Source organism: Serinus canaria, chromosome 1, assembly GCF_022539315.1.
Source record: "Serinus canaria isolate serCan28SL12 chromosome 1, serCan2020, whole genome shotgun sequence".
NCBI lineage: Eukaryota > Metazoa > Chordata > Aves > Passeriformes > Fringillidae > Serinus > Serinus canaria.
The window spans coordinates 27,052,802-27,079,258 of record NC_066313.1 but is presented as its reverse complement, the minus strand read 5'-3'; the positions used below and the strand labels follow the sequence as shown (position 1 = coordinate 27,079,258).

At 50.2% G+C, this 26,457-nt stretch overlaps 3 protein-coding genes and 1 non-coding gene across 9 annotated transcripts; 1 reads left to right on the top strand and 3 right to left on the bottom strand.

Annotated features, from left to right (window-relative positions):
- Nucleotides 1–37: 37 nt before the first annotated feature.
- On the top strand, nt 38–6,814 carry PHB2 (prohibitin 2). 2 transcript variants are annotated; one of them, XM_050970677.1, is made up of 8 exons: nt 59–340; nt 423–507; nt 591–670; nt 1,056–1,240; nt 3,356–3,485; nt 3,954–4,057; nt 4,484–4,561; nt 5,105–6,814. In XM_050970677.1, the coding sequence occupies exons 1-8, from the start codon at nt 214–216 to the stop codon at nt 5,183–5,185; spliced, it is 870 nt and encodes a 289-aa protein (XP_050826634.1). In that variant the 5' UTR covers nt 59–213; the 3' UTR covers nt 5,186–6,814. The 2 variants fall into 2 exon arrangements, with proteins under 2 accessions (XP_050826636.1, XP_050826634.1); XM_050970679.1 differs by lacking the exons at nt 4,484–4,561; nt 5,105–6,814 and adding an exon at nt 4,334–4,352 and having other exon boundaries at nt 38–340; nt 3,954–4,167.
- Nucleotides 6,815–10,453: 3,639 nt separating this feature from the next.
- Nucleotides 10,454–25,346, bottom strand: PTPN6 (protein tyrosine phosphatase non-receptor type 6). 4 transcript variants are annotated; one of them, XM_050985952.1, is made up of 17 exons: nt 25,212–25,346; nt 24,203–24,728; nt 23,906–24,007; nt 18,833–18,955; nt 18,324–18,518; nt 16,024–16,243; nt 15,153–15,269; nt 14,856–14,972; nt 14,358–14,454; nt 13,876–13,955; nt 13,621–13,770; nt 13,384–13,515; nt 12,976–13,130; nt 12,618–12,685; nt 12,102–12,253; nt 11,296–11,393; nt 10,454–11,188 (listed from the first exon to the last, which is right to left on the bottom strand). In XM_050985952.1, the coding sequence occupies exons 3-17, from the start codon at nt 23,917–23,919 to the stop codon at nt 11,080–11,082; spliced, it is 1,827 nt and encodes a 608-aa protein (XP_050841909.1). In that variant the 5' UTR covers nt 23,920–24,007; nt 24,203–24,728; nt 25,212–25,346; the 3' UTR covers nt 10,454–11,079. The 4 variants fall into 4 exon arrangements, with proteins under 4 accessions (XP_050841909.1, XP_050841957.1, XP_050842010.1 ...); XM_050986000.1 differs by lacking the exon at nt 25,212–25,346 and having other exon boundaries at nt 23,906–24,004; nt 24,203–25,127; XM_050986053.1 differs by lacking the exons at nt 24,203–24,728; nt 25,212–25,346 and having other exon boundaries at nt 23,906–24,173.
- On the bottom strand, nt 25,269–26,394 carry C1H12orf57 (chromosome 1 C12orf57 homolog). 2 transcript variants are annotated; one of them, XM_018908235.3, is made up of 3 exons: nt 26,231–26,394; nt 25,665–25,841; nt 25,269–25,584 (listed from the first exon to the last, which is right to left on the bottom strand). In XM_018908235.3, exons 2-3 carry the CDS (start codon nt 25,786–25,788, stop codon nt 25,436–25,438), a joined length of 273 nt encoding a protein of 90 aa, XP_018763780.1. In that variant the 5' UTR covers nt 25,789–25,841; nt 26,231–26,394; the 3' UTR covers nt 25,269–25,435. The 2 variants fall into 2 exon arrangements, with proteins under 2 accessions (XP_018763780.1, XP_009100889.2); XM_009102641.3 differs by lacking the exon at nt 26,231–26,394 and adding an exon at nt 25,948–26,112.
- Nucleotides 26,126–26,186, bottom strand: LOC115484899 (U7 small nuclear RNA). The gene has a single exon (XR_003945633.1). It is a non-coding gene; the product is annotated as a U7 small nuclear RNA (small nuclear RNA).
- Nucleotides 26,395–26,457: the final 63 nt, after the last annotated feature.

The following is a 26,457-nucleotide window of genomic DNA, read 5'->3' as shown; positions in this document are numbered from 1 at the left end:
CGCCGCGGCCGCCCAAGATGGCGCCGGGGCGCGCCCTCTATCTGGCTCCGGCCGGACCCGCTTCCGGAGCGCCTCGGCCGCTGCGCCGGAAGGCGAGTGCTGGGGGCGGGAAGGGGCAGCGGGGGCGCTCCCGGCGCCGCGGTTTCCCGCCGGAGCGGCACGGCGGTCGCTCCTTCCGGTGTCCTTCCCGGCGGGGGTGGCGGCGGGGCGGCCATGGCGCAGAACCTGAAGGACCTGGCGGGGCGGCTGCCGACCGGGCCCCGCGGCGTCGGCACCGCGCTTAAGCTGCTGCTGGGTGCCGGTGCCCTGGCCTACGGCGTGCGAGAGTCCGTCTTCATTGGTGAGTGGAGTCATCCCCGACCCCTCGGATCCTTTTGCGCCCGCCGCCCGCGCTGACCAAAGCCTCCGCTCTCTCTCCGCAGTGGAGGGCGGCCAGCGCGCCATCTTCTTCAACCGCATCGGCGGCGTGCAGCAGGACACCATCCTGGCCGAGGGGCTGCACTTCAGGTAGGGCCCGGCCCCCCCCGGCCCCCTCCCGGCTCCCCGGGCCTGGCGGGGCCCTCGCCCCTAACGCGCCTCCGCTCCCGCAGGATCCCCTGGTTCCAGTATCCCATCATCTACGACATCCGAGCGCGGCCGCGGAAAATCTCCTCCCCCACTGGTTCCAAAGGTGAGACAGAGGGGCCTCGAGGGGGGAGGCACGGGACAGGAATTCCGCCATAGTGCTGGCGCTCTTCAGGCAATTATAGAATGTTAAGGGCTTGGAATAGACCTTAAAAATCGTTTAGTCATAATCTCCTGCCGCGGATAGTGACACCTTGCACCAGACCAGGTTGCTCAAAGCCCTATCCGACCTGGTCATGAACACCTCCAGGGCTAGGCAGCTTCCCTGCACAACCTGTGCCAGTGCCTCACCACCCTCACCGTAAAGGATTTCCTCCTCATTTCCAGCCAGAACTCCCCTCTCCCCGTGGGTGCCACCTGCTCCTTGCCCCATCAGTGCCGTTCCAGGCTGAGGGGCTGCAGGGGGCCCTGACCCCGCTGTCCCCCCGCAGACCTGCAGATGGTGAACATCTCTCTGCGGGTGCTGACGCGGCCCAACGCGGCCGAGCTGCCCAGCATGTACCAGCGCCTGGGGCTGGACTACGAGGAGCGAGTGCTGCCCTCCATCGTCAACGAGGTGCTCAAGAGCGTCGTGGCCAAGTTCAACGCCTCGCAGCTCATCACGCAGAGGGCCCAGGTGAGCCCTGCCCGGCTGGCAGGGGAGCTGCTGGGTGGGGGGAGCCCCCTGGCAGGGGAAGGAAGGGTGGCTGTGGTCAGCTGGGGGGGGGAGTGCAGCCACAAGGGAAGCGTGTCCCGTGTACAGTTTGATTCCAGTACAGGTACAAAGACTGTGTTGGCAGCTTCCGAGGGGGAAACTGGGTCTGTTGGTGCACAGAGGGCAAAACTGCACCAGAATGTAACACTGGGGGAGGGAGAGTGGGTTTGCTTCATGGTCCACAGATGTCTGTGGAACTGACTGTAAAAATACAGATCTCAGAATGACTGTCAGAGCAAATTAAAGAGTTTTGAAAGATCTGGAAAACAATGGGAATGAGCAGTTAACAAAGCACTAACCTGTCAGTGATGGATGCTTCGGAAGGTCACAAAAAACTTCTGTTCACAATCACAGAATGGGTCAGGTTGGAGGGGACCACAGTGGGTCATCTGGTCCAGCCTCCCTGCTCAAGCAAGGTCATCCCAGAGCACATGGCACAGGATTGACTCCAGATGGTCCTGGAATGTCTCTGGTGAGGGAGACTCCACAAGCTCCTTGGGCAACCTGTTACAGTGCTCTGACACCTGCACAGTAAAGAAGTTATACCTCATATTCAAGGGGAGCTTCCTGTGTCCTGGTTTCTGCCCATTGCCTCTTGTTTTGTTGCTAGACATCACTGAGAAGAGCCTGGCTCAGTTGTCTTGGCACCCTCCCTGCAGGCACTGATTAGAAAAAGTTTAGAGTGTTCTCTGGGGGAGTGTTGCAAAATATTAGAAACATCAAGCTTAAAAATGCCTGTTGTGAAAGTTTGTATGGTAATAGTTTGATTGCCAGGGATTCTGAGAGTTCTCATCCCCTATAGCAGCTGGTGCAGAGAGGAGGTGCTGGTCTTGTTGTAAAAGGTTTTAGAGGAGGTCCTGCAGGACCAGGAGGGTGCTGAAGAGTTATTAGATGAAATACAAAGCATCTCTCAGCTATCAGAGGCCACATCTCTGATCCATGTCAAAAGAACCAAAGAGTAGAACTGAGTGTTCTTAGGTTTTGTTGTAAGAAATGATCTGCATCCCCCTGGTGAGGGGCTTCAGCTTTTTGTGCTCATCCACATGGAATGCACTGGAGGGATTTGTAAGTCTTCATGTAGAAAGATGATTCGTGGAGAGGATGGGACAGCAAAGAATATCTGAGGGTTTCAGCTGTGCTGGAACAGAGGCTGTTAAGCATCTGTGATCTCAGATAAGAATCACTCTTTGATTTCTGAAATTTTGTAACAAACTGAATTGCATGTGTCTTCTTGTCATGTATCTATCCAGTGCTTGTTATTATAAAGTCATGTGGTATTGAAGGGATTGATAGAAAAAAAATTAAGTGACTTCATGTAGTTGTGCACTCAACAGTTCCCACAGGAAAGGTTTCTGCCACTATTTAGAGTTCTGCTCAGAAACAGCTGCCGTAAAAGCAAATGCTCGACTGGCCAAGCATGTGATACTGTAGCAATAGTTTCTGTTTAAGTCAATATTTGGTGCAGGACTTGTCAGGGTGCCTGAAAAAGCTGCTGGGAAGTAAGTGTGGAATAAATCAAAGTATCTAAGAGCAACACCCCCCAAAGCAGCCAAAAAAAGTGAAGTAGCTACACTAGACAAGTAGCTACTGTATTAAGAGATGTGATACAGGTTCAAAAAATTATGTGGTCATTTCTTTTTTTGTGGTGGAGTGCAGTTATGAAAGCACAGCCAGCAAACAGTGGCAACTCCAGGGTGGATAAATAAATGCTTATTGCCAAAACTGTGGGAACTGTGGAACTGGATGTGGCAGGATGTGAAAGCAAAAGATGATTTCAAGGTTTTTTACTTTCATAGTGTTACTTGCATAGAACAGTTTAGTAGTAACTATAAATGAGCTGTAATAGTTTTGAAAATGCTTTTTGTGGCTGTGGATATGTTACTCAGAGGTGGTGTTGATGTCCATGGTTTGGAGCTCGGGTTGGGGAATGTCTCTCCCAACGCTGTGAAGAGCAGTTGTGCTTTGCTTTTGGAGTGCTCAGGAAGTGAGGAGCACCCTGTGCTTGGTACTACTCTTGTTGCTGTGTGTGTGTTTCAGGTGTCTCTGCTCATTAGGAGAGAGCTGACAGAGAGAGCCAAGGATTTCAGCCTCATCCTGGATGATGTGGCTATCACAGAGCTCAGTTTCAGTCGTGAATACACAGCTGCTGTGGAGGCTAAGCAAGTGGGTGAGTTCCACTGGTGCCTGAAAAGGGTGGATTGCCTTTGCCTTTTCAGTGAGTTATTAAACCAGGAGGTGGAATTTGGGCTAGTGTGTCACTGCGGTGTCACTGTATAAGTTCAGGTACAGGGTTACAAATCTCAAAGCCTCCTTAGTAACAGAGCTGAACTGGTTTATTTTGCAAGTGTTACCAGAAGGCCTTAGCTAATGGGGTAGACCACCGGAGGGACTGAGTTCCCAAAACTAAGGTTCCTCTTCAGAGCCTCTGTCACTCACTGTGGGGGTTATGTGTAGAGGGTCTGGGTGCTGTGGGTTTTGTTTAAGAAAAGGTAAAGTGCTCTTAGGTATGTTTTGTGCTTGAATGTGGTCCCAGAATGTTACTGGTTCTTTGGGAAGCAGAGCCCCTGGTCGCTGCTGTCAGGTTCTGATGGAAGACACAAAGTGTTTCCAATGCCTGTGTCCCTTCTCCCTGCAGCCCAGCAGGAGGCACAGCGTGCCCAGTTCCTGGTGGAGAAGGCCAAGCAGGAGCAGAAGCAGAAGATAGTTCAAGCTGAGGGGGAAGCGACAGCTGCCAAGATGATATCCTGCTTCGGGAGATTTTGTGGGATGTGGCTTGTGAGCTTGGCAGTCCTGAGAATCTTTCACACTGGGCTCATGCTTAGGAGACTGGGATCAGATGATAGCTTCAAGTAGGTCACTGTTCTTTTTTTCCTCCTCCTGCAGTTGGCTGGAGCGAGGTTTGTCTGAGGTTACAGGTCAGAGCAGAGGAGGCCGTGGGCCTGCACTCCTTGTTGTAAAGTTTCACTTTCATTGGCTGTGTGTGACTGTAATCCATTATGTTCTTCATCTGAGCAGGTGAAAATGTGCCTATCCAAAGGCCCATGTTACTGGGAAAGAGATTGCTTTTTACCCACTGAGATGTTCTTTAATATGGCTTAGGAAGAATTCCTTGAGGCTAAGCTGCTTCTGTTTGCGGGATTTTCCTTAACTTTGGTTCCCTTGTACCTTGGGGAAGCTCTCAGCAGGAATCCAGGCTACATCAAGCTACGTAAGATCCGAGCTGCTCAAAACATCTCAAAAACGGTGAGCATTTGGGCACAGAATTCCCTTTGTCCTTCTGCAGTCCTTGTGTCCCCCCAGCCCAGTGGCCACATGATGAATTTAAGGCGAATGTGATCTGCCCTGTCCTGATCTTTGTTCCTGCCCAGCCCTTCTCTGCTCAAGTAGAGCTTAAGTCTTAGCAAGGATCTGCAATTAGATGTGAGGTTCAGAGTTCATGCCCTTCATATGACAAGGCCAGATCCACATCAGATTCCATCACCCACCCTCTGCTGCAGCCACCAAAAGATTCTGGTTACCTGCAACTGAGAAAGGGGGACAGATAAATGTGGGATCAAAGGTCTTTGTGACAGAGACAGAATGAACACTTCTTTTAGAAAGTCTGATGGCTCTGGGATGGGAACTCAGGAAGTAGGGAGTTGGTTTGGGGAATTGCATTGATCTAAATGAGGTCTTAAGTAATTAACAAGAGTGCTGTATCTGAAGGGGGAGAGGGGTTCCTAGTGCTGTTCCTCCATGTGCATTTTTAGTCCTTGATGTCATGTCTGTAATGTATTTCTTTTTCAGATTGCTGCCTCACAAAACCGTGTGTATCTCACAGCAGATAACTTGGTACTGAACCTGCAGGATGAGGCCTTCACCAGGTAAAGGGGCTGGGTGCCTCGGTTTGTCTGCACCCTACCTGGGAAGCTGCTCCCCTTTCTGGAGCTCTCTCAGGATGTTTTTCTGAGGGGAATGCCAGAGGATATAGCCAAGTAGGAGCAGCGTCTCCTACTGTGGGAATGGGGATTTTTGTTAAATCTCATCAATTTACTCTTGTTTTTTTCTTTCCCACCCTCCACCCCTTACTGCATCTGCTGACACAGAGGAAGGTAAGGCACTGCATGTTTTGATCCTTTTGTTAGTACTGGAACCAGGGTGTTCTGTTTCCTGGTGTCTGGCATGTTTCTGGCTTGGGCCATTTTGGCCCCAGCAAGTTTATTCCAGTCTCTACCTCAGTTCTCATTAGTGATGTGGAGCTTGAAGCTTTCCTTGCAGGGAACCACACAAACTTGTACATGGAGCGTGCAGTAATTGGAGCTCCACGCGTGCCTCTTAGGGAGCCTTGCATGGGAAAAGCAGCAGTAACAGTGGAGCCTTCTCTGAGCTATCACATGTGCAGGGCATCCCGTGGTTATAGCAAACAGGGCTGTGAGGAGGCAGGCAGATGATCTTGGGAATTTGTGGTGATTTGGGCTGATAATCTCTAGGGAAGATGCTTTTGTTATTGTCCAAAAGCTTTCCAGTTCATGTGAGAACACACCATTTCCTGCTTTCAGAGCTGTCAGGAGTTTGGTGGCTTTGCCTGATCTGTCCAGTGTTTACTGAAAAAAGCAGTGCCAACTGAGCTAACAGGATGCAGCTAAAAGCATGGATTTCTCAGAACTGAGAAGGGAAACCAGAGTTGGTTTCTTTTCTCTGGAATCTTTGTTTATAACATCCTTCTTCCTCACTTCTGACCAGATTCTGTTATATTTGTTCCAGACGATTCAAAGGGGCTTTGGGGAAAAAAAAAAAAAAGCACTTGCCTAATAGGAAGGACTTGGAAGTCCAGATCCTTTGGGTGTGACCCATACTTCAGAATCCATACTGAGGAGCTGGGAGAGCTTTGCTTGTACTTTCTGGTGACTTGTACTGATGACTCCCTTCTGTCTCCCTTTCAGTGACAGTCTCCTACTCAAAGGGAAGAAATGAAAGAAGCTGAAGATTCCTAGAACCAGCGTCGCTGACCAGCAGAAGATAAGAGTGAGGATCTTTGAACTCCCTCCACTAGTATTGTTTGTCCTCACTTTGAAGTTTTTAATCCAGTAGCCAGATTTTGTCCCCATGCCTCTGCTCCATCTGTGGTGATTCAGTTACAGGAATGGGCTCTGCCTCTAGGCAGCTGTAATTCCTTCCTCATCCCACCAGTTAAATTTGGAGAGGGAGCAAAGGGGCTTACTGGTATTAACCCACATGGATATTTTCCTCTAATCTTCATTAATATTTAGATTTATGTAGGATATCAAATTATTTTTGGCCTAGTGAGGGAGTTCTTCTGCCATCAGCACCAGGCTTTTTTCTAGTAAATTTTCTTGCTCTTTCACTCTTGATCCCAAGAGAACCTGGGACTGAATTCAGGACAATGCCATTCATTGGGTGCCTGTCACTGCTGGAATATCTTACTTGTGTCACTGTCTGCTCAGTGATGCTTTCAGATATTTGTAAAAATTAAAAAAAAAAAAACTACCAAATTTTTATTGTGTCTAAGTGTGCTTAGTACATGGAAAAAAAGTGGTTATTTTATGTAGTGGGAGGTGGAACAAAGATTTTATTTGGCTGAAATTAGAATGAGGATGATGAAGGGAAAGGAACAAAAGAAAGAAATACACTCGTGGTCACTGGCAGATAAGCACAGTGTGGGGAGAGAGGAGAGATGTTTGGATCCTCATACAGCTGGGTGACCAGGACTTAGCTGCCTGTGAGGGCTGCAGATGAGGGTAGGTTTACCTGCTTTTCCAGGTCACAGAAGCATCTCTATACTGTGTCCTGACCCTGGCCCCCATTGTTACACCATGGGCTTTTTTTCCCTCTCTGGTTTTCTGGCTGAAAAGAGGAGGAGAAATCTTCCTCCACTGACTAAAACTCTCCTTTGCTTGTGTTTCAAGAGCAAGATCTTGTGTTCTCTAGGGGGAGCTTCTTAGCTGTTTCTCTAGGCTGCCCTATACTAAGCCCTAAGATTTAGGACTTTGAGGTTATCACAGCGTCATAGAATCACAGAATGTCCTGAGTTGGAAGGAACTCACAAGGATCAAGTCTGGGGCAGCCTAGAAGTTAAACTTAAGGTGAGAGCATTGTCTAAACAAATCTTGAACATAGACAGACACACAGTCATGACTGCTCCCCTGGGGAGCTTGGCCACCCTGTAAATTACCCTGTTTTCTGATATCCAACCTGAACTTCCCCCTGAGCAGCTTTAAGCCATTCCCTGTGTCCTGTTGCTAGACACCAAAGAAGAGATCAGCACCCCACTTCTGCTGTCCCTGATGAGAAGGTATTAGGTCAGCCCTTCGTCTTCTCCAAGCTGAATTGACTTTGTATCCTCAGCTGCTCCTTGTAAGTCACACATTTCCTTGCTGTCTTTGTTGCCCTCCTTTGGACACATTATAATATTTTTATATTCTCCTTGTATTGTGGAGCATGAAGCTGCACACAATGATGGTGAGGCTGGACCTGAGTGCAGTGGGACCCTCACTTCTCTGGCCAGTTAACTATTCTGTGCCTAGCACACCCCAGCATAACACACCTGGCAGGGCCTGCCATCACTCAAAATGCCCAGAGCCTTTTCTGCAGGGCTGTACCTCAGTCTCATCCTTCAGTCTATATTCACATCCAGGATTGCAGCATTCTGGGTGCACAATCTGGCATTCGCTCTTGCTCAGTTTTGTGTGGATGAAATTGTGTACACGTCTGGCTGTGTGCTGAACACTGTCCAGGGGGATATGGTGACACTATCAAAAGCTTTGCCAAAACAAAACCCCACATCTGCCTTCCCTTTGACTACTAGGTGGGTAGCCTTGTTGTGAAAAGTTATTAAATTTGTAATGCATGACTTTCCCTTCAAGAACTCACACACACTTTGATCAACGACTGCATTGTCTTGCAAGTCTTTCTCTTGATAGCTTCCAGACTAATTTTCTCCACAGTTTTACCAGGCACCAAAAGTGAAACTGATTGACCTGTAATTACCAAGATCTTCTTTCTTGCCCTTCTTTAAAACTGAGACAACATTTGCCAGCCTCCATGTCAACTTACACAGATTCCCAAGGCTGTTGATTAATAACTGAGAGAGGTCTCACATTTACATTGTCTGTTCAGTACCCTGGGAGGAATCCCACTGGGCCCCATAGACCTAGGTGCATTCAGCTAAAGCAGCAAATCCCATACAAGTTCCAAGTCAGCTGGGAGTTCATCATTCCCCCAGCCATGGCCATCCAGCCCAGGGCTCCAGACACCCAGTGTCAGAGGAAGAAGCAAAGGCAGCATTAAATGTCTCTGCTTTATCACTGTTTGGTGATGAGGTGACCCACCTCATCAAGTGACAGCCCAGTGTTTCCTGTAGTTTTCCTTCTGCTGTTAACATACTTAAAAATGCCTCTTTTTACCCATCATAGTACCAGCCAGCTTCAACACAAGCTTGGGCTTTTTTTCCTTAGAGGGGCAAGGAGCATGTCTGTCCCCCTGCATAATCTGTCCTTTCCAAAGTCCATACACTTTCTGCTAAGTTGCAGAAGGAAATCCTTGCTCAGCCAAGCCAGCCCGCAGCCTCACTGGCTAGACTTCTGACACATTGTAATTGCCTGTTCCTGTGCTCTTAAAAGGAGGCCCCTTAAAGAGTGAGCAGCTTTATGAACCCCACTGTCCTCTAAAGCAGATTCCCAGGGGACCTAACTGCTTCCCTGCAGCCTAAAGTCTGCTCTCCCCAGGTCCAGGGCAGTAGCTTTACTTAGTTTTTCTCCTTTCACTAGGATTTTAAACTCAGCTATTTCATGATCATGAGGGTCAAGACAGCCACCCCAGAGACCATGTCTATTTACAACCAACCATCTCTTTTTACGAACAACTCCAACTTGAGTTCTCCAGGGAAGAAAAGAGGCCTCTGGGGACTTCTTCCTCTGGTGAAGCAGAGCACAAGATCTTTAAAGGAACAGATAAAATCTATGGATTCCTAGTTTAAAGCTTACTGGCAATCAGAGCCATAACTAATACCCATATGTTTTGACTTGAAGCATCAAGGAAGCACAAATTCTTTGAACCAGCTTTGAAAATGCATTCTCAAATAGTCACCCCAAAGTATTTGTGTGTAACAGATCCTATGTAAAGAAGAGTAGACTGCTTGTGACAGTGCTGTATTTCTTGATGTGCAGTCAGGAAAGTTCTTGTTAAGCCTAAATTTTTTGTAGACTGGACATTATGGCACATTAAGCTCAGGGATTTGAACACAAATAAGGTTCTCAATAACCTGAGCTTGTTCCACAAGATGTCTTCATTTCCAGGCTTCAGGTAGAGTTTAGGGTAACCCTTGGTATGCCTTGCTTAAGCAGCTGTGGCAGCTGTTTAAGAATGAAGACAGTTGGGTCCTGTCCTTTGAAGCTGCCCAGGGGTCTCAGGCAAAGGTGTTTCCTTAGGCTAGGACTTTAGCCCCTTCCCATTGCTAAAAGAGAGGATCTGGCATTGTGAAACACTGTATGTGTCCCTCCACCCATTTTTACTTCTGCCCCTTATTTCCCCCACTGCCCCTTTCCTGTTTCTTCCTCTAGTGGCAATGGAATGGCAGAGCCAGCTGGGAAATGCACACACACAGGTCTATGGGCTCACAGGCTAAGGGAAGCTAAGGGCCAGCACATGGAAAGAGGGTCTGCTCACTAAGTGTTCTTCTGCCTTCCAAATGCTTCCAACCAACTTTCTTGCCATATCAAATGACAGCAAGCCGTGTCCTTCCTCCCAATGCATTGTGTGTAAATCGTGGTGGGAAAGGGGCTCTGGAGGCCTTTGGACCAGGCTGCTGCCTGAAGTGGCAGTGTTACCAGCATGAGGTCAGAGCAGCTGTGGCTTTGTCTGTTCACATATTGAAAACCCACAAGTAAAATTTAAATATAAAAGCTGTGTCAGTTTGTCACACCTGACTTTCCGTTCTCAGACTTCCCTGCTGACCACCAACACATGAGCCTCACAGCAAGAGGCCACCATAATTGGTCACAGCTTTTGTTCAGAAGCTTGAAGGCAAAAGGAAATCAGGAAAACTAAGCTGGAGCCATCCTTGTGAGTCTTTTCAGGTCTGCAGGTGAAATCAGGAGTACAGCTAACACTCAGAGAAGAAAACCTTTTGGGACCTGGTAGCCAAACAAACACAAGTTTATTTACAAACAAAAAAGAAAACATGGCCGTGACATCAAATTCTGGTATATTTACAGCATCCAGGTGAAGGATGAGATAGCAAAAGGATAAGAGGGGCAGAAGGTTGGTATTTAGGAAGGAAGAAGTCTCCTGTTGAATTGCAGAGGAGCTGAGCTGAAACAGACCAAAACCTTCATACTTGAAAACCTGAAGCTTCAGGGAACACAAACAGGATAATCTCTAACTCCTGGCAGTGGGCAGAGATGTAGCTCCTGGAATGACCTTCGTTCAGCTCTTCCCTGAGAATTCCTCTGAAGCTGACGCAGCAAAAGTGAGTTTGGGCCCCGGTGCTCAGGGAGCAAGGGAAGGAGGGGCGTGACCTTTTCCAGCTAATGGATGATGAGGAAGCAGCGAGGGACTGCTGGCCTGCACAGGCAAGGGGCCATGGAGTTGGTCAGCTGAGCTGGGAAGCGCTCTGCTTCACGGCACTGAAAGCTGGCACGTAAGAGAAGGGGAAGGCTTTGTTCCAGTCCAAGAGCAAGGAATGCGAGACAGGCCAGCTGGGATGCGAGCTCCAGTCCTGCAGCCCAGGTTCAAACCCCTGTGGGGCTAGCTGCAATATATGATTATTTTTTCTTTAGTGAGCCTTTCAGCTTCTTCTCTGAGGAGCGTTGTTTCCGCACCTTCTCCTCCTTTTTCCCCAAGTTCTCATACACTGTTGACTCCTCTTTCTGCCTGTAAGACCAGGGAAAAAGTGAGGAAGAGGAAAAAGCCAGCCAAGCCAGCAGGCAGACTTGCCAGGGGCAGGCAGAGCTGGGTCTCTGCTGTAGGTGAGCTCTTACTGGGAGGGTTTTCGGGAAATCTTGGGGTGTGCATTCCTCACTGCAGGGGGGTAGGCGATGTTCCCATACTCACACTCGTTTGGCTTGCCTTTCTGAGACTGCAGGAGAGGAAAAACAGGCTTAGAAGAGTGTGGTCTGGGAGACGCACTTGAGGCATCGTAGAAGAGTTCTGTTGTTAAACCCCACTTTGTGCCAGGATCTCAATGGAAGCTGCTGGATTGCTGAAGTGCCTGGGCTCAGCACGCTGCCAGAGGTGAGCAGCAGGTGCAAATGCAGCATTGTACAGGAGGCAACAGTGGGGCAACAAATCTCTAGAACACCTAAAAGTCCCAAATTTCTGCTAAAGAATATTAAAACAGCAGGAGCTACGGCATGCTGCCAGAAGCTACAAGGAAAGAGAAAAGACACCACTTATCAAATAGCAGGAAAAGATCTTGCAGCTGCAAAACTAGGATGTGAAAGACAAAGAGGAAAGAAGAGGCAAGGAAAGCCTTTGCTTGTCCTAAACTAAGTTTGTAACAAAACAGCACTTGGTGATATTATTCAGAACATAGTTAAAGTAACAGATTAAAATTTACCTGCTGTCTAGCAGTTTAGAAGGGATTGGTACTTGAACTGCTAATGAACTTGTCCCCTGAATTTAAAAGTCTTAGAAGAGAGGAACAGGGACACAGATCTTACTGGACCATTGTAGTCTGTGTAGGTCTCAGTGTTAGCTCAAAGCTTCTGAAACAGAGCACTTGGGCTCAGGGCCAGCAGCATGCAGGGCTTAGGCTGACAGGGCAGTAGAGCCCCTTTTCTCTCACCTGGATAACTTCCAGCTTTTTCTTGGTTGCCTCTATGAACTGGCAGATGGCCATGTAGATGAACTTGTACTGGGCCTCTGTCTGCACCATCCCAGATCGCTGGGCCCTCACCATCTGGATGGTCTTCTGGATGTCAATGTCACAGTCCAGCCCTAGCAAGGAGCACCAGAAAAGCTTATGGACATATTCACTGCCCCCTCTCCCAGTTCTCTACCAAAAACAGCCACAGTGGAGGACAGTCAAGTTTCCACTCCTTCCATACTCTTTATTCCTGTGTGGACCTCCTATCTCTCCCCCTGCTCAGTATCTTTGAAGCCTGGCCTTGGAGAAAAAGCCAAAACTCAGGGAAGACTGAAGTCGTAAGAAGTGCATATGGTACAGAGATCCAGCAGAACAACTTTCTTAGAGCTATGGCAGGATCTGCTCCCTCTGACAGCTGATGGTTTTCATCCCTCTGCAGCTGAACTTAATGGCAAAACCCTGCTGGGTAGTCTAGTTCCTTTTGAGTCCTCTTACCCTTGGTGGAGATTGTTTCCACTATCATATCAATGACGATGATAGTCCCAGTACGGCCAATCCCAGCACTGCAAGGAGAGGACAAGTAGAGGTCAGAGCAAGACAGCTCCTGAAACAAAATGCAGCTGCTTCTGGGGAAGCATGTGCCTCTTGTAGCAGCTATTCAGCAATGCCACAAAAGAGTCACGGGTTCAACAGGTAGAGAGTTTTGTGTGGGGGCAATGAAAAAGAGAAAAGCAAATCCTGGGACTGGCATATGCTTCACTTAAGTCCTGGGGTACAGCTGGAAGCAGCAGGACAGACTTTCTCTATCTCATGCTAGATAAGCAATGGAGGATGCTTCAAACTCTGTACCAACCTGCAGTGTACCAGAATAGGCCCTGCGTTGGGGATGCTCTCTTGCTTCTGGTTTATCTGGTCGAGGAAGCTGAGGACTCCTCCCGGCTCACTGGGTACACCATGGTCAGGCCAGCTCAGGTACTGGTACTGCCAGATCTCACGCACAGCCTTGCCCTGAGAAGAGCAAAGCACCCCACTGGTAAAACTGCAACCCAGTCCTGTCCCAGGGAGAGGTGAATCTGGAGCCAGAGAGAATCTCTGCCTCCTGCACACTTCTTGGTGATTCCACCAGTGTGATTCCAGCCCAAACCAGGTGGGAGCACCAGCCCCAAGAATGCTGAAACAGCAGCAGCATCACAGCACCCAGAAGTTCCCAGGTTGAGGTGTTTGGTGGCTTGGATGGCAGCCCTTGGTCAGACACACTCACATTATCCTTCGGGCACACGCAGAGGTGCCGCAGTTTGTACTCCAGTGCATCGTGCTCCCCAGCGTTCTGCACGAGGTAGGGACCGTACTCCTTTGTGCTGCCCAGCTCTGGCCAGTAAGGCACACATTTGTTCTGCGTGGGCAGAGAGGACAGGGTGAGGATGGGCAGAAGGCAGGAGAGAGAGAAAAAGCAGAGCAATGGTTGAAAGGGAAGAGACACCTCCAGACTGCAACTTACCCGGCCTTTTTCCACCTCCCGTGTTGTCATCACAATAATGCGTGTGTTCTCCTGCCACACCATTTGCCACAAGTCATTGACTGTGGCATCCAGGCAGCCCTGGCTGGCTATGTAGGTCTTGGTGCACTCATCTGGGCTGATCAGGGTGTTCTGAGTGCAGACAGGGGAGGGTCAGGAGGGCTGCAGGAGCAGCAGACCTTCCCCTGCTTTGGCACTGTCCTGGACAGGCACACAGCCGTCTTTCAACAATCTCACCTTGACATAGTTAGCATTGATGTAGTCAGATCCGGGTATGTTTGGGTCCCTTCCCTGGAGGATGACTCTGGAGTGATCAACTGGGGGTGCAGTGAAAGAAGGAACAGTGCAATGAGATACTCAATGCACAGCCACACAGAGCTCCCTCACTGCCCTGTTCCACCTCAGTCATGATTCCCAGGGATGCCCCATATCCTCAGCTCTCCCTCTCTGGGTTCAGACCTATCTCACTCCATCCTCCCATCTCTCTACCTCTGTGATGGACCACAGAAGCTAATGAGTCTGATGCAACCCTCCCTCCTCCATTCAAGGACAGGAAAAGGCTGTGACCTTCCTCATCAGCTCTAAAATCCTCCATGCCATACACCTTGTAACCTGCTCTGGAGGACAGGGACGGCTTGGAGGGAGGGATGACTTGGACAGCTCTTCATTGCCTGTCTGTCCATTGGGGTTTTTTTTTATAGTGGAGAAGCAAGACTCACAGGGCAATATGTTCTTGTATCGGTTCTTGCTCTTATTTTCAGGTCTCTGGCCTTCATGACGGTCAAACAGGTGCTTGGCTTCCTGTTTTTGCAGGCTCTGAGAGCAGAAGAAAGAATAGTCATGGCGAGGTCACAATGTATGACAAGGGAGGTGGGCACTAGGAGGCACAGTGGTGGTGGCTCTGATGACACATGGGCATGCTGTGGGGGAGCAGAGAAGTGAAAACCAAACCTAGACTTGAGAAGTCTGAGGCTTGTGCCCTTACTGTCTTGGTGACTCACTCTCCCAACCATAAAAAAGCACATTTCTACATCACTGGGTTCACTTAAAGATGAGACTCATTCCCCAGGGGAACTGGTTCCAAACAGACACTTCTTTCAGAAATAAATTTACAAGACACAAGAAATTTGTGTACAGGAAGAAATCGAGGATGGAGAATGAGGTGGTGCATGCAGAATTCCCAAAAAGCCAAATAATGTCCCCCAACAGTTTCTTACATCAAATTCCTCCCAGAATCCAGCCTTGGACGTCTCCTCAGACAGACTTGTCTTCTTGTTCAGTTCCTGCACTCTGTTCTCAATGTCAGCAGCATTCACCCTCGTAGCATAGTAGGGCTAGGGATGGGAAAACACAATAGGTGAGAGAGAGTGAGAGAGAGAGTGAGAGAGAGAGATGCTGCTGGAGAGCAAAGTGTCCTCTGTGCACCATGGAAAAAAGAAGGAAAGGGACATAAAGCAGAAAAAACCAAATCAGTCCCTCCAAAGGGCACCTAAAAAACAGGAAACTGCACTTACCTGCTTCAGGTACACAAAGGAACCAGACATCTCCTCAATTCCAATCTTCTTGAAGTGCTCCACCAGATCTGTCAAGCTGTCAAACATCTCAGCCCCTCCAATTGTGTAGCGTCCATTCTAAACAGAGAATGAATGTGTAATGTCTCACTCATAACACTCATAACAGAATCCTGGAATACTTTGAGTTGGAAGGCATCATAAAGGGCGGCTAACTCCAAACCCCCTGCCACAGCAGGGACACCTTCCACTAGACTGAGTTGCCCAGAGCCCCCTCCAGCCTCGCCTCAAACACTTCCAAGAATGGGGCATCGACAGTTTCTCTGGGAAACCTGAGCCAGTGCCTCACCAACCTCACAGTATTTTTTCCTATTATTCCATCTAAACCTGCCCTCTTTCAGTTTGAAGGCATTCCCCCTTGCTCTATCACTCTATGCCCTCGTAAAAAGTCCCTCTCCAGCTTTCTGATGAGCCTCCTTTAGGTACTGGAAGGTGCTGTAAGAGCTCCCTAGAGCTTCCTCCAGGCTGCACAGCCCCGACTCTTTCCACCTGTCCCATAGACAAAGCTGGTGACGCTCAGGGAAAAGGCAATGCTGGGGTGCAGATCCATAGGCAACACTGCACCATCTAGGAAAGCATTTCCTCTGGCAGGGAGGTCAGAGGAGTTTGTCCCTAACACACAGGGTCATGGCACTGTGCTCTCAGTGGATCAAAACCCAGAGAAAGTGCATTGCCCTCAATCCCATTTGAGGCCAGTTGCATTCTCTCCTTGGAATCTCCTCATCCCATATGAAATAAATAGGAGAAATTGTCACAGCCATTTTGGTAGCATCCCTCAGGCCACTGCCTCTCCTCCTGCCCTCCCACTGCTCACCTCACACATGATCTTGATGTGTGTGACTTTGAGCCGTGTCCCAGGAGCACCGGTTGCCCCAGCTGGAGCATCAGAGCCAGGTTTAGGCTGGTCAGTGAGGACAGACAAGACAAAGTCCCCAGGTTTGCTGAGGCTCTCCCTCACCAAGAAGGTCCAAGGGGTAGCTTTGGCCTGGAGCAGGGACTCGGCTGCAGGGCCTGACAGATGCCCATGGTACCACCTAAGGAAAAACAAGAGAGGGTTAAAAAAGAGGTGGAGGTGCAGGAAGTGGATGCCCTTGAGATGATGAGTGAAGAACAGCAACACTGGGCAAGGGTAAGGAAGGAAGAAAGGAAGGGGGAGACAGAGAGAAAGGAATGAGAGAGGGAAAGAGGAGCAGAATCTTGGGAAAAGCAGATGAGACAGAAGGTGGAGAGCTGGGCAGAAGAGGAAAGTGCAAGGGATGAGGTGGAGACAAAAGGGACCTAGGGAGCAGAAGGCTGGCACCGGAGGACACAGTGGGAAAGCACCAAGTGTGACCTGTTGTGTGACACATACATAGGCACAGTTAAGTGATACTTTCTGCCTGGAACATCAGTTGGGACAGGACAGTCTGTGTGTCTCAGCATCTCACAGCATTATTGGGATTGTTGCCTTACTGCTGCAAGGAGCTTTAGAAACTCAAATACCAGGGAAAAATAAGCCCCCACTGAGTCAGAAACTCTCCCATCAGAATTAGCAGCACCCAGATGGCTGTGCTGAGATCAGATCCATCAAAGAACCATTCCAGCAACTCCTCTTTCTGAAACTCAGTCGCCCCTTCACTCAAAAAATAATTCCCATTCTCTGAGCACATCACACTGCAGCAATCACCCTGGCCATGGGAGTGAGCACCAGGAGCTGATCCATGTGCACATTCCTGTCCTCAATACAAACACCCAGCACCTCCTTCTCTCCTCCTAGCACAAGGTCAGGAGCATCCCCATTTGACCAAGGTGTTCCCTGCCTTGCCATGGGGATGTGGGGATGGATTTACTTCCAATGGAGTAGCTAACAGGGAAGGCCTGGTGTGGTACTGGTGACCTTCACTTTGTTAGGGGGCTATTTGTTCCCATGAATTGAGATGGAGTTCAGGAGGCCACAGCCCAGTCACAGAGGCAGCTGGGGCATTTATTCTGACCCTGCATCTGGTCAGAGCAAGGGCTTGCTCTATGTACAGAAAGAGGTTCACACAGTTATTGGGCTCAGCAAGCAACTTTTGCTGACCCTCACCTCATGCACTGCAAGAAGGAGCTGGTGACTCTCACTGCACGGCTTTCATTAATTTCTGAACCGCCTCTCAGAGAATTGTTCAGCCGCCATGTGCTCAGATGCCACCTTGGGATCGGCTGGCCCCTCCTGCCCATCAAAGAGGTCTCCCAGCCTCCCCTCCCCACAGGGAGGAGGGGGTTAATGGGTCCCACTCCTCCCTCCCCCAGCAAAGCCCAGCTCTTCAAAGCCACGTGACGGAAAATCACTTGGGGAGAGAGTGAGAGGAGCTTTCGTAAGAGCCCAAGGGGGGGAGGGGGTAAGTTTCCAACCGCAGGAGGAAGGGAGGAAACAGCAGGGCCACGAAGCAATGGCCTTGACTGGAGAGGACAGCCAGCAGCAGACCTGCCCCTCTGCAGCCTGACCCAGAGCAAGCTGGGGTGTACCCCCATGTTTCGGCCCAGGGCATCTCTGCTCCCTGCTTCCAGGTGCCCAAGGAGGACCTGTGCAAGAAGCACTTGTCATCCCAGAGCAGGGCATGGCAGCTCCCCCGAGCTGCATCAAAGGGCCTGAAAGCAAAACGCAAGGGCAAAGCCACCTGATTTGATTTAGGAACTTGGTGTCAGAGACACATGCAAAGCGGGGACAGGAAGGAGACTAAGCATGCCAGGAATAGCAGGGGAACATGGTCCTGCTCGCAGCTACGTGAGTCACCCAGGCCTAGAATAACCAGGGAGGTTTGGGGCACAACTGAGGGCTTCCACACAACGTATCCCTCCACAGACCACTGCAGACCCACACCGGACACCGCAACCTTTTCTTTCAAAAACAGTATATAAATAGCAAAGGCAACCGGAAACCAGAAGTAAAAAATAGATCCCTACTAGGTCTGCTGTGATGGATCAAGGTACAAAGAGCTATTCCTGGGGATGCTGCCCCCATGGACACAGAGGAGGTTAAGAAAGGCAGGAGGCTTTTTTTTTGCAGGATTTGCTCTGGGGGTGCAGGCAGGATAGAAAGGAGGCCATGAAACATTTAATCACAGACACAGCAGCTCCTTGCTGTCCCTGTACCTCTCTGTCGTGGGGTCAGAACAGTTGAGCGGGTATCTCAAGTCAATGATGGTTCCATCTTTGTCCTGCAGCGAGCCCTGTTGCTGTGTGTAGTACTCCACCAGTTCTGACAACGTGGCAAACTTCTCCCCTCCATACAGGTCATAGAAATCCCCAGTATTCTGGATTCGGATGTGGGTTACCTGATCACCAACCCTGTGGAATAAAGCACAAGGCAGTCCAACGAGGTGGTTGGAAAAGGGGCAGGAAGGTGTCCTGCACTATCTCCCACCATGGAACCAGAGCAAACTATCTCTGTGAATGGAGATGACTGGAAAGAAGCTCCTTGGGCAGCTTGAGGGAGGCTCTAGAAGACACTGGGAAGATGAGGTCATTTTACAGCTTGAGAAGAACTCAAAGGAATGAGAGTTCTTCATGACAGGATGAAGAAGATGCCACAGGACATGTGAGGATCTCGGCAACCAGTGTATGTAACACTGCAAAGACAAGCTGGGGTCCAAGTTACTTACCGGACTGAAAGAGAAAAATCCCCCTGATTCCTCCGACTGGGTCTGGCCAGGAAGCTCCCATGGACACCTCGTCCCTTCAGTAAGGCTTCAGCTTCCAGCCCACTCAGGTCACGGTGAAACCACCTAGCAGAGAAAACAGAAGCAAGACCAAGTGAATAAAAAAGGCCAGGCACTATTGTGGAGATCTGTAGGGTGAAGAATGGTCCCTGGTCAGCATCCCTAGTTGAAAACCAGCAGCAGCAGCAGCATCCTTTCTTGCCTGATGCCTCCCCCATCCTATGGACAGTTCCCATGAGAGATATGGCTTCCAGGGCCGTCCCTGCCCTCATCCATCCTACATCCCTGGTCTCATTCCTCACACACACAGACCTCTCAGACCCTCTTACCTCACCATTGTGGAGGGAGAAAGAAGAGGCGTCCAAGTGGCTGCCACCAAAGCAACCCAAAAAACACAGAGGAAAAATCAGTTTGCGCTGGAAAGGAAAGGGAAGTCGGAGGTCTGTGCTGGGGCACCCAAGGCCAAGCTGTTCCTGCTCCTCTTGGGAGCTGGCCATGTATCTCTCCTGGAGCTGACTGTCAGTCCATTCAGGCCCTCTCCAAGCACCTTTCCCTGGACAGGTGCCTTGATCTCCGGCCCGCTGCGCAGTGCTGCTGGGCACGGGCAGGCGCGAGCCCGTACTCAGCGGGGCGCGCACGGCTCCGGGAACAGGAAGCGCTCTGAGCCATCCACTCCGCAGCCCCGAGCTGCTTTGCATACACTTCTGCTTCTCCTTTTGTGTCTTTCCTCCCCATAGCCCCTATAATTTTTGGGTCCCTGTCTTTAGCACACAAGGGCTGACCCTTCACATGCATTTTGGGTTCTGGCTGTGTTCACAAAACTCAGTTCTGCTCGTCCTCTGCTCCCCTTTTCTCCCAAAAGTCCAATGAGCATCACAAATGGTCCCAAATGTCCTACACATTCTGTACAGGCACAGGGGGGAATCTGTGTGAATCCAGAGCTGCAGACTTCAAGGTCCAGGCTAGTGCTCTGAGCACAGCAGTGCCTGCCTGAAACCAGCCTGCCATGGGATGGAACTGACACGGGCAGTGGTAGCTCAAAAGGGATGGGGAGGTTGGAAGAGGGTGGTAAAGCTGCTCAGGAACAAGGCAGAGACCAGGACAAAGAGCTACTACCTACAGGGAGCCCACACAGCATTGAGGGAGCTGAGCCAAGGACCTTCAAAATCCCAGCACCCCATACTGAGGCCAAAGCTGACAACCTGGACAACCAGGTATAAAAAGAAGGAAAACCATTCCAGTCACCTGGCTGCTTCCAGCTGTGGCCCATGACTGCCCTGCCCACAACACTGGCTTCAAGATCTGCAGGTCTGGTGTAAGAATGGCAGCTAAGCAGTGGCCTAAGAGTGCAATCCAGCTGGCAAAGGACCCTGACTTTTCCCGGGGGCCGTCTCAGCTACCCTGTGTGGTGTGGGCAGCAGCAACAGCAAGAGCCTTGCTCATTTCAAGCAGCAGCAGCTGCAGACTTCCCCATACACCACCAGGCTGGGAAATCCTGCAAAAAGACCTAGACAAAAACTCGTGGCCAAGACAGAAACCAGCAACAAAGGGAAGTACAGGAGAGACGAGTGGGAAGCTAAACTTCATTGCTAGAAAGGCAACCCAGGCACCTACAACAGCTTCCTTAGAAATGCTTCTGGTTTCATGCACATGGTGAGGTGGGGTGTGGTGAGCTGCAGGCAGCCAGAGGTACTGACTTAGAACTGGTATTAAAAACCAAGGAAATTTTAAAGGCATGGGAGCAACTCAAGGGAACAACTTCTGCACAAAGCTGAAGTTGCACCAGAAAGATGGCACCTAAATCAGTCTAGCAGGGACAGGAAACAAGTGTTTATTGCCAAGGGAGAAAAGACACGAACTTCCAGAAAGAAGTCCCAAAAAATAATTCCTGATATCAAAAGCATATTAGAGTATGCTGAGTCAATATGAAACCGAAACTTAGGCATCCCTGCACTCTACACTGAAGGAGAAAATCTGTCTGAGGAACTGAACATTAGCTGGACACAGGGGAACAGGGAAAGAGCAAGGTAGCAAAGAGCTCAGACCACAATAAGAAAGGGTGAGAGAGCACTTATCCCATGTAACTCAGTATCCTCCAGAAGGACAAGCCAGGGCACAGTGTAATCTCTTGGCAGTATTTTTGTGGACAAAAATCCCATAACACATAATTTACAGGATGAGTTTATGTTTCTGCTTGATTTCATTTTAGGAAAGGAGTGGATGCATGCAGCCATCCTGGTGTCTTTGATCTGGGCCATCCAATTAAAAACTACCAGTAAGGGAGGGAAATGTCACCACAGAGAAGCCATCAGTTGGTATCTTCGAGGCTGCTCTCCCAAATGGCTGCAGCATGGGACAGCTCAGCCACTAAATATAATAAGACTATAGCTGAGCGACTAAACCACTTTTTTAATATAATTAAGAGGTCAAGAGATTTCAGCAAAGAGACTACTCTTACACCGTTTGGCTTTCAGTACAACACAGGTGTTAGAACCTCATCTTGTAAATCCCTTGTGGAACCAGGCCACAGCTAGCACAGTAACAAATTTACAGCACAAGATAAATGAAATAGCTAATTAAAAACACACATCTGGATTGCTGCAAGAAAAAAAGGCTCTGAAAAACTGGAAAGGATCCAGCATAATGCCACTAATGCAATGAAGAGTCTGGAACATAACAGAGAGCAAGATGGGTTTATTCAACTTGAAGAAAAGATACTTAAGGAGGGATTTAACATTTTGAGACTACCTAAAAGGGGCCGTGGGGGTTTAGAGCTGATAAGTCAGGTTCTTTTTTGTGGGACACAATCAAAAGACAAGAGGCAACAGGCATCACTTGCAGCAAGGGAAATTCTGATTAGGTATCAGGAAAAACTGCACACGTGCTCCCCCCCAAGGGGGTTCACCACTTGCCACAGGTCCCCAGAGCAGCAGAGGAACCTCCACCCTGGCAGGTGTCAGGACTCAGCCAACAAGATCCTGAGCCACGTGAGCTAGTTTTGGGGCAGCAGGGGTGGGACTAGGCAATCCAGAGGTCAAAATGGTTGTCAAAGGAAGAGCAGAGAGAAAGACTGTGTATACAGTTTCTTTTGCCCTTGTACTTTCCTAAGCCTCTGTTAGCAGCTACTTGTAGTCAACAGTCAAATGCATAACAAATTTTGCGCTCTTTGGCAAAGAGCTCCATTGCTCAGTTACAGAAACACCCCCTCCTTTGACTCACTTATAATCTGCTCCCTGTCTCTTTTTTAACACCTGGTTGTTGTGAAGAAAGGAAAATCAGCCTGTGGTTCCTGTTTCTTTCCCCCTGCTCCAAGCTACTTGCGGTAACAGACCTGAAACATCCCTATCCATTCTCAACTCTTTGCCAGGCTGAAGACTCCAGCCCTACTAAGGGTTTCTTTTTGTACAGAACTATTCTACACCTCTGACCACCTTTGCTGTGCCTCTCACAGATATTTCAAATTCTGGCATTTTGATTTGGAGGTAAGAGTGAAGGTGGGCACAGAACTGTGGTGTTTGCAGCGCTGGTGAGTCATGGACAGTGGTGATTTCTTATGTTCACTACAACCAAGCATTAAACTAACAATCACATGGACTTCTATAGTCAAAGAGAGGCTACCATTAGTTCACAGTCATTGTTTTATGTGCAATTTTTGTATTATTTTTCTGCATGAACATTGTTTTACATAAGCCTTTTCATCTGCTGTTCTGCTGCCCACTCATTCACTGCTATTAGGTCTTTCTGAAATTATTCACAAGTCAACTCCCACCCTATTATCCTGAATAACTTTGTACCATCATCCAATTTTCTCACCTCACTAGTATTCCCAGGCCACTTGGGAATATACTGAACAGCGTGTATTTCAGATAAGGACCCTGTGATCTGACCACTGATGACTTCCCTTTGCTGTAAAAATGGGATGTTAATTCCCACCTTTCATTTACTATTATCCAGTATTTCTTTACTCAAGAAAATCTTCATCTTCTTTTTTTAATGCTGCGATTTCAGCCTTATTTAAAGACTTTGACGAGAAAATCTTGTCAAATTCTTTAAATCCAAGCAAACTGTACTGGCCAGACCTGCCTTATCCACAAGCTTGCTAAGTCCCTCAAAACCCTCCAGTTTTACAGGACCATATTTGCCTTTACAAAAGCAGATGCTGGTGCTTCCTTTAGTATCACATCCATTGCTTTCCCCATTAAACTGTACACCCTCTTGCTCAAATAACTACTTTATTGTTCCATGCTTCTCTCACATTTGGGGGGGAGCTAATTTGGAGCCCTTTTTGAGAAGGAGCATTGCATTTGTTAATCTTCTCCTGAATCTCAGCAAGGAGATGATTTCAGACAGGAGGTTTCGCTGTTCTGTACAGAAGTCTGTTACAGTTCAGTCATTAGTGCAGAGCAAAGGCTGCCTGGGGATGGGCAGATGGACCATCTTCCTGTGACTTGCCAAAGTCACATGCTTTCCATCAGGCCTTGGGGCTCCAGAACAGTGCTGGACCACTGTGGTTGCCCAAATTCTTACCAGAGAGTAATACCAGTGTGAATCCCATTTCCTGACACCTTTCCACATCAGTCTCCAGAGCAGGGTGCCTGTTTGGACTAACTATGAGGACTGTATGTCCCACTTTTTGTTCCATAAAGGGCTAGAAAAGACTGCAGCAAATAAAGGAATAACCAGAATTTAAAAGGCCAGGCAGCTGACATCTCTCTCTGCAAAACCATTCAGAGATGCTGCAGCTGCAGGGTGGCAGAGGAACTGCAGAAGCCTGGGCATCACAAACCCTTCTTGCTCCTTATCAAAGTGAGGAGGAGCAACAATGTAAAGCACAGCGAGCTCCAATCCTCTGGCTACCCCTACCAGAGGGTCGGCCCTCTGGCTACTTCTAATAGGCAGCTCCTATTAAAAAGTGGGGGGTTCTCCTTTCTGTGCCTGATTCCTACTGCTGATATTTTTATTTTTCTCACCAACAACTCTTGTTTTCTGGCCCTAACTAGCATTCACAGCACTCACCCACGGGATGGCATCAGGGTCTTGTCTCTCAGATCCCCACAGATGGAGGACTGACAGGAGCTGGTGGAGGAAGTACCACAGCCCTCAACCAAGGGGGTCCTACTAAAGAAAATAAAGCAATATTGGAATTACCAAGAAAGGATCTTGAAACGGATTTGGGAGAGAGATCAAAGACCTGGATAGAGGAGAGGTGGCCTGGCACCCTGCCGGCAGGGCTGGATGCTCATGGCGGTGAGTGCCGGGGTGCTGGAGCAGCAGCTGGCAGAGCTTGCGGGTGCAGCACCTCCCGTGACTCACCTGAGCCCGATCCGCACAGGCAAAGCCCCGAACTCCGCCTGCTCCCAGACGGAATAAGAAGGAGGTAGCTCCAGGTCAGGCAAACCTCAGGCCTCAAGCCGCGGGCTTAATTTTCACCATTTGCAAAGCACTTCCTGGACTGCAGTTAATGAATAATCAAAGAGGTGGAGAAAGGCCAAGGCCAGGCTCGGAGAGGTAGATGGAGACGGAAGGGACCGACTGCTCTTCCTGCCTCCCATCCACTGAGCTCACGCCCTCGCTGGCTGCATTCCTGCCCGGTTTGTAACTGAGAGAGCAGAACGCCCGAGGCAGCTCCCTCACACCTGGCTTGCAGCTCCCTGCTCTCCCAGGCCTGGCTCCTTCACTCTCAGCTCTCTTCCCCCGCTCCTGTCGCCAAAGTCTTCAATTCTTCCAAGGACAACAGGGACAAAGGGCAGGAGGCTACAAGCAGACGTACCTGATGTCCCTCTGAATGACACTGGAAATAAAACATTGCAAAGGAGCAAGGCTGCACCACTTGATCCCTCTGCAGTCCAAAAAAAAAGGTGAGATAAAAATTTTATGTTGTTTATGTTATTGTAATCCAGGCTGCAGCCAAACGGGGCAAGCCCAGCCCTCCCACGCTCAGCCGCTCCCTGCTGCATCTCTCCACTGCCTTTTTCGCTAAGGATAATGCGCTGGATTGCACATTCAGCCACAAAACAAGGCAGCCACAGGCACTGGGGGCAGGAGTAAATTAGCACTGACCCTGTTGTTGGGACAGGGGACTCAATGCCATGTACAACACTTGCTGAACAGCACTAATCGTGTTGAGGGACACATTTCCTAGTGTGTTTCAAACAGCACGTCTGAAAATGTTTGTCCTTGTAAAGGGCTTAATACCTGTCTCTCTGATCTAAGATCGTCGGGCTTCATACTGAGGCTCTGCACAAACCTTTTTGCAGAACATGGTATATACTGGGCCTCCCAAAACAGCGTCACAAGTGTCATGCAGAGAGCACTGCTGTACCTGCCTCTGCACCAGGGAGCAGCACCGCTGAGCTCACGGCCATTCATAAAACACGGGCATTTTCAACACACGTTTTATTCACGAGCAGACACATGAGCGGGCACGAAGCATCCCATTCCTTCCAGGACCGCGTCTCCCTTGTTCAATGCCCCATTCCCAGGGCTGACAGGACCTGCACCTCGGAAGCAGGGCACCAGCCGGAGCACCGGGATAACTCCGCGGGCTCAGGAGGCAGCAACTCCGCCGGTGCCGGCCCCGTGCGGCGGCAGGGTCATGGGCGGCAGGAACATGGCCTTGAGCTTGCCGGACATGCTGGCGATCTCCGGGTCCTGCGACTCGTAGGACTTGATCAGCCGGGCGAATTTCAGGACGCCTGCAAGGGAAGGGGGTGGGCGGGACGCCCCGCTGCCCCGGCGGGCCCGGAGCATCCCACCCGGCGGGGGAACAACCCACCTTCGCCGTCGCTGCTGAAGCCGTAGGCCTTGATCACGTCCTGCTGGATCTGGGTGGCCACGGGCAGGAGGAACTGCAGCATCTTGCCCATGTCGTTGCAGGCGTTGTCCCGAGCCTCCTCCATGCGCTGCGCGTTCTCGGGCGCCCCGAACGCCTTGATCACCTCCGCCAGCACCGCTGTGGGACACGGGGACTCAGCCGCCCGCCGGCCTCCCGCATCCAGCCGCGCGACACGGGCACTCCGCCGCCGGCCCGCCCGGGACACGGAACCGCCCGCACTCACCCTTCGCCTGCTCCGCGCTCAACGCCGGCGGCGCCGAGGGCTGCGCGGAGGCCGCCATGGGGCGTGGCGGGGCGACCGCAGCAGCGGCCCCACAGAGACGGACAGCGGCTCCAGCCCGACCCGCCCCGAGCGCGCCTGCGCCTCCCCGCCCCATTCTACCATTGCACCGGCCTATGGGAGCGGCTTCCCGCGAGAGCGGGAAACCTGCTGGACAAATTCTAAAAGAGCTGAAATCACTGCCCGGCTCTATCCGCGGGCGAGCAGCCCCTCCGGGCCGACCCACCCAAGGTGAGGGCGAGTGCCGTTCTTCTCCTGGGCTGTCTGCCCCGCGGGTCCCCGGCCAGGTGCTGCCCGCCTGCTCCGCTCAAAGCCGATAGCGACGGTCTCCGGCGCCGCCAAATGGGCCACGCCGTGCCGCCCGGACCGTATGCAGATTTCTCGCTTCTCATTGGTCCGCGGTGCGCTCGCCCCGCCTCTCCCCGCCGTGGCAGGGCTCCTGCCCGGCAGCTC

What these genes read in the sequence shown, in the direction of transcription:
- PTPN6 (XM_050985952.1), bottom strand. An exon ending in GATTTTTCTCTTTCAGTCCG is followed by an intron (nt 18,519 to 18,832) that starts GTAAGTAACTTG and finishes TTTATTCCACAG; the next exon opens with GGTTGGTGATCAGGTAACCC. An exon ending in TCTGACCCCACGACAGAGAG is followed by an intron (nt 16,244 to 18,323) that starts GTACAGGGACAG and finishes GTTTTTCCTTAG; the next exon opens with GTGGTACCATGGGCATCTGT.
- PHB2 (XM_050970677.1), top strand. Translation starts at nt 214, where the DNA reads ATGGCGCAGAACCTGAAGGACCTGGCGGGGCGGCTGCCGACCGGGCCC. An exon ending in TCATCACGCAGAGGGCCCAG is followed by an intron (nt 1,241 to 3,355) that starts GTGAGCCCTGCC and finishes TGTGTGTTTCAG; the next exon opens with GTGTCTCTGCTCATTAGGAG. An exon ending in AAGCGACAGCTGCCAAGATG is followed by an intron (nt 4,058 to 4,483) that starts ATATCCTGCTTC and finishes GTTCCCTTGTAC; the next exon opens with CTTGGGGAAGCTCTCAGCAG.
- C1H12orf57 (XM_009102641.3), bottom strand. Translation starts at nt 26,101, where the DNA reads ATGGGGCGGGGAGGCGCAGGCGCGCTCGGGGCGGGTCGGGCTGGAGCC. An exon ending in GAGCGCGGAGCAGGCGAAGG is followed by an intron (nt 25,842 to 25,947) that starts GTGAGTGCGGGC and finishes CGTGTCCCACAG; the next exon opens with CGGTGCTGGCGGAGGTGATC. An exon ending in CTTCAGCAGCGACGGCGAAG is followed by an intron (nt 25,585 to 25,664) that starts GTGGGTTGTTCC and finishes CTTCCCTTGCAG; the next exon opens with GCGTCCTGAAATTCGCCCGG.